Here is a 6,052-nt window from a genome sequence, read left to right on the forward strand (position 1 = left end):
CAGCCAAGTGGACTTCACAATACTATTCTTAGGCAAAAAAAACACAGCTTGTAAAAAGTAACCATCAAGCACGCTGCCTCATTTCTAGCATCCAGCTGAATAAATCACTTTTTGCTAAGGGGGATTTCAGGATGAGATCAACAGATGTAAGAGATCTGGAGCTGGAGTTCCTCATGCTAATGAACATCTACAGCAGTCACAAGAAATCCAGCACATTTCCCACAACATTAGTGTGCTCTAGCAGCACTAGGAAGCTTTCCAGTGGCGTAAAAATGTGGATATGAAAAGAAGATGGAAGCTAAAGCCATCAATCACAGCACGAATCAGTAAAACAACTCGTCCGGCGTGTTCTCCGTCGTTTCCTGTCTGCAGGGTTCTGAGGGAGCCTGTTGGCAGGTTGTACTTCGCCGGCACGGAGACGGCGTCAGAGTGGAGTGGCTACATGGAGGGTGCGGTGCAGTCTGGGGAGAGGGCTGCCAGAGAGGTCAGAGGACGCTTTGCATTTTTTTACGGCCTCCCCCCACATACATTTATGACTATAAAAAACAAAACCCACATCACTATCCGAAACAAGTAAGAGGAAAGTTTCTCCTCCCAGCATTATCGCTCCAAACATACGGTCAATGCTACAACAGACGAGCTAGCATGACCTCCTCTCTGAAGAAATGCACAGCTACCAGTTAAAAACAACCAATCAGAGCCAGGGGGAGGGTCTTTGTGCTGTCAATCAATGCTGCAATTTACCAACACAGAAATACTGCTTATCCATCTTTATCACTGTCTATGCTAAGCTAATTAGTCTTAGCATTCATGGCAGGTTATGTTGTGGTGGACTGGCTGTGGAGTAGCATAAAGAGCAAGTGAGCACCAGAGTGATTGACAGCACTAAGACCCGCCTCTTGGCTCTGATTGGTGAATTTCTTGCTACTGGAAGCACTGGAAGCTAAGATTTTTTTATCTGTCTCAAATAATCATGTCACAAAGTAATGATTATTTGAACAAATATGTAGAAACATCTTTTTTTCCCCCACATAAGTTACATCCTGCAGCCTTGAGTCTGACTTCAGTCTGAAAGTCGACTTGAGTCTTTACTCCCTGCGTCTGCTGTAGAATCCATACAAACCAAAGCCTGTTTTTATTATGTCTCGACCCGCTGCTCTCACAGGTCTTGTGTGCGATGGGTAAAATCCACCAGAGTCAGATCCACCAGCCAGAGCCTGAGAGTCAGGTGAGGGTTGTTTTCACGTCTCGCCTTTCAGTCGTTCAGCCAGCCATAACGTCCGTCTCTTCCCCCTGCAGGACATTCCTGCCCTGCCGTTCGTCACCAGCTTCTGGGAGAGGAACCTGCCGTCGGTCGGCGGATTCCTCAAGCTCACGGGCGTCTCCGCCGTCCTGTTGGCCGCTGCCACGGCGGGCCTGGTGGCCCACAAAAAGGGCCTTTTCCCCAGGAGTTAAAATGCTTACGCCTCGCCTTCTCACCCTTCTGCAACTCAACAGGACACAACTCAATAGAAACCGCATTCATGCACTTCTGGGGGGTTTTTGTATTTCTTTATTGGGGGATTTCGAAACACTAAGCCATGAAAGGCAGACTCTCCAAATGACGCAAAATCAGATTGACTTTGATTCAAAGAGTGAGCGGTTGTTTAGTCTTAGAGAGAAGAGCTAACTGTTTAATTAGCACTTAATCTGTATCTTAGGTTATTAAACAAATGAAGGAAAAACAATCTGGAATCAAAATAAATCTTCTCTAATAATGTTCCACACATTCATCCTTCTCGTGTGTGTGTGAGTGTGTGTGTGTAAGCTCTGTCTGTTTGCATGTGCACCTGTTTTGGTAATTCTGCCTTTGTTAGTGTCTGTTTGTTGAAGTGTGTGTAAGCGTTTCTGTGGGTGTGTGTGGTGTGTGTGTGTATCTGTTGTCTCTAATTACCTCTGCTGATTTTAGGTGCTGGTTCATTCTGACTCTGCTTGTTTAATGAGATCCAGTAACACAGAAAGTGAGTAGGGCTGTGCCATCATCAGTTCTAATTTCATAGAGGACAATCAAGATTAAGGATGTTTTCTTTTTGTTTGTTTTGGGGTTTGTTTTTTTTGTCAGTTTGTGACCTGAATGTCCCATTAAAACGTGAAGAAAAGAAAAATAAAACAGCAGCTCTGTGACGTAGTGTGTCTGTTTGAGCCATTCTTACTGCTGCTGTGCGTTTTTCATCTAATCGGTCTTCAGTATTTACCGCGTCCAGGTAATGTTAGCTAAACAGCAGAGTATTCTCAAGTTCAATGTTTGATTTTTGTTTAGTATGTCATACAAATGTGGTTGTATATGTAAGAGAAGTTGCTCCGGGGTCCAGATGCACAATTTTTGTATTTTTTTAAAATCTAAAGTAACTATTCATTTATTGTCTAAACTCACTTACGTCCATGGCAGTTAGCTGGAGGAGGGGAGTGAGATTGTTAGGGGTGTGGGGTATTAAGGGGTGTGTCTCCAGACATCATTGATAAAGATGTGGATAAATTAGAAGGCAAAGTTTTGGAAATGTGTGAAAATTCAGAGCCATTTCTCACTTGAGTTGTAATTAATAAACAACAGACTCACCGCAGAGACAGCTAGGAAACAATTAATGACTGTTAGCTTTAGCTGCCTGTGGCTAATTCATTCATTAACTGTAGCTAGCTTGAAGTTGTAAGATGTCCCTCTCTGGAGCAAATTAAGCTAGTTGGCTGTGGCACGCTATCTGTAGCTAATTGTGGATAATAAATGGTAAGGCTAGCTGTGGCTAGCCAGCTGTAGCTATCTTTGGTTGTTCATTTTTAAAGCTAACTGTTGATTTTGGGCTGTAGCTAGCCAAAGAAAACTGACTGTCAAAACTTGTGGCTATTAAAAAGGTAAAGGTGGCTGTGTCCTGTTGGCTGCAACCAGATGTAGCTAATAAATTATAAAGTTAGCTCTACGTTATGAGCGTTCCCTAGCTAAATATGTTATAGTGATAACTGTGTATTTAAACAGTTTTGATTTTCACTATTATATGCTGAGCTCCCTAGGTTAGCAGAGCATAGCTGTCCATGATTAGCTAAAATCCACAAATACTTCCAAAAATGCTTAGGACTGCATCATTTAATCATGATGCAGTCCTAAGACAATTTATACCAGATATAAATTGTCTTTGTGCTACTGCAGAGGGTTTCATACAGCCTTCATTCATAATTTGACACAGCCAACCAGCAGCATGAAGAGTAAATGCAACTTCTGGATTGGCTATTTTGCAAACACCAGGCAACTAGCATTATGTTATTCCAGCCTCCCAAGGTGTGTTTTCTTTTAGCTGGAATAGTTCAGATATGATCTACAAAAAAATAGAAAGTACAGCAAATAGGTGAACAATGAATATGACTGAACTCAGTTATTAGAGATGGAAAAGTCACCGTAGTCACCTAAAGTTTGCTGACACTTAGCATACACCAAAGTAGTAATTTTAGTGTTAGTTTAAACTAAAAGGTGTAAGAATGCAGATCCTTTTTCTCCCGCTTTCAATTATACTGTAATATAGAACTGATGTTATGTGTGAACATTTTCAGTTTCAAATCTGCAGTAAAGCTTCAACTTTGTAAGAACTGCATTATTCGAAACCTAAGATGTATAAATCTAAAGATATTTTATTGATTTAAGACTGAGTTAAAAAATAACAAGATAAGGAAAGTCACAATAGATGACGCCGATCTATGGAAGAGAACTTGTGTTGGTGTGTCGGCCATGTTAAGAGAACTGTACAGTGTATGTATTCAGTAAGGATTGTGTTCTTGTTCCAAAGACTGGTGTTTGTGACGGTAGTTGTGTCTGTCGTGCCTTAATGGACGTCTTGGTGTTTTGTCATTTTTCTCAAGTGCCTGTGTAACTCTGACTGTTTCTCTCTCCTACCTTTCCCCACACACCGTTAAAGCTACCAGGTCACTGCCTCAAGGGATCTTCAGTGACACTTTGACTCAAAATTTGGTTTTTAAATGCCCCCTATGTCACCTGAGTTCTATCCTCATAATAAACTTGACTCAGGTAAAGCCAGGCATATGAAGTAGCACTCTGACTGTTGGTGTGATCTTAACTTGTCTCCAGGGGAACCGAGTCTCTGTGTGCTTTGTATTGTGATTGCAGTGCTTCACCATGTGTCCCCTCTGCCATGTTGTGGCGTCCTTGTGTCTTCATGATCGCCCCCTGTCTCGCGTCCAACCACCAGTAGAGGTTTCCCAAGCTCGGTGTTGAAGAAAGGATCTGTCACTAGCTGCGTTTCCATTACTAATGTGTGAGAAACTTTGTTGCTATACAGCTGATGTCGGCAAAAGCCCAATTTCAGAATTGGGGTGTTTCTGTAAAATAAAAAAAAAACTCAATTGAAATCACATGTGAATAGGTTCGTCCACTTGATAAGTCATCAAAGGTGACAATGCCATGATAGTCCAACCATTGCAGTTTTGCGAAATAAACCAATTTTGATGCAACGGGAAAAAGTCCACTTCAAGTTATCACCAAAATGTCTTAACGAAAAACGAATTTGCCATGTTTCCAAAAACAGTATATGGGCAATGGAAATGCAGTTAGTGACGTTGCTCACATTTGAACCCACCTTGTTTACAGTTGGCTGATGTTAGAGAACAAACGCCAGCACACTCTATCTGTCATTTGGGAACTACAGCACAGACACCAAACCATCAGCAAACATAACCTACATGGTCAAGTCCTTGTTGATTTCTTTCTTTTTTACCGATTGTTTTTCTTCTTCACCTGATGTGCACACGAACCTCCCCAAACTAATCCTGTAACGCATTCTTTGATGTCTTTGATTCCTCAAAGCAAGCTGGTGATATTCAAAATGTGAAATAAATCCTAACTTCATCTGATCCTGTCGGTCTGCGTGTGTTATTGTGAGCTTAATACATGTTGGAGTAATAAGAAAAAGTCGGGTGTGAATGGAAAGAGCTCTGGTTGTTTTTATATTAAAATTGATTTAGACTTGCTATTGAATCCTCTCTTTCAGATATATTTTTACTGATTATCAGAAATATATATTGATAAATAAGGTACCAAACCATGTATAGTAATCAAATTTGAATGAACGTGTGTGACGTGTTTTTCTTGGGCGGCCTTAAACATGTGGAGTGAAAAATGCGAAGGGTGAGGCAGAAAGTACCGTGCCTCATTGATAGGGGGCAGTGCTGAGCCCAATAGACGCGAAAGGCACTCTTCTTCTATGCATCAAAAAGACTGGAAACAATCTGGAAAATAGAGAAATTACAGTTGGATGAGAGCTGTTCAAGGTCGCTCTCGCGTTTAATTCCAGATTTTTAAGGATTCAAGGAAAACAAGGCAGAAACAAGGACGTTTTGTACAACTGAGTGCTAAAAGAAAAGGATAGGTGCATAAACTTCGTATAACAATACAGGGAAAAATCATACACGAATTAGACATTACTGACAATATTTGATTACTTTTATATTTTACTTTATTAATTAGTTTATGTAGCCTATTTATTTATGTGTTGACAAACGGAGGTTTGTAATTTCCCATTTTGAGATGGTGACGATTTTAAAAGAAAAAGTTTTTATCTAATCTCATGTAGATTATTGCAATTTCTTTTTGCACCCAATATTTTCTTGTTATCATCATGTGTGGGTGTGGCGCCGCTCAGGTTTTTAAAATCTGCCAAAATTTTTAAATCCTGCTCTTTAAACCAGATATGTAAGTTGTTGTTGTTTTGGGTTTTTTTTTTTAAAAAAAGTTTGTGATGGTTGAAATACATTTACTGACAAAGGGTCAAGAAAAGGAAAATATGCAGGAAACTTTGATCTTTTCAATGTGGATGGAATGATTGGCCAAGACTAAACTCCACTGTGACAGGATGAGGGGAAGTGAGGAGTCTTAAGCGTAAGGTTGAATTTTAAAGATCCGGAGATGAGTGACGGCAAAGATGGCAAAGAAAAAGAAGGACGTTGGCTTCGGTCAGAGATGTCAGATATTAACTGCAGCCATGTATCCTGATCTCCGTGAGACCAAACACAGAGC

At 40.6% G+C, this 6,052-nt stretch overlaps 1 protein-coding gene across 1 annotated transcript in view; it reads left to right on the forward strand.

Moving 5' to 3' along the window:
• The window catches only part of mao (monoamine oxidase), a 30,619-nt gene extending 25,729 nt beyond the window's left edge, over window positions 1–4,890 (forward strand). Inside the window, exons 13-15 of the mRNA XM_055059882.1 lie at window positions 373–484; window positions 1,166–1,228; window positions 1,300–4,890. Of these exons, the coding sequence (XP_054915857.1) occupies window positions 373–484; window positions 1,166–1,228; window positions 1,300–1,455 (331 nt within the window). The 3' untranslated portion in view covers window positions 1,456–4,890. The remainder of the gene's footprint in view (window positions 1–372; window positions 485–1,165; window positions 1,229–1,299) is intronic.
• The last annotated feature ends 1,162 nt before the right edge of the window (window positions 4,891–6,052 follow it).

Source organism: Poeciliopsis prolifica, unplaced genomic scaffold, assembly GCF_027474105.1.
Source record: "Poeciliopsis prolifica strain line A6 unplaced genomic scaffold, Auburn_PproV2 SCAFFOLD056, whole genome shotgun sequence".
In the NCBI taxonomy this organism is placed as follows: Eukaryota; Metazoa; Chordata; class Actinopteri; order Cyprinodontiformes; family Poeciliidae; genus Poeciliopsis; species Poeciliopsis prolifica.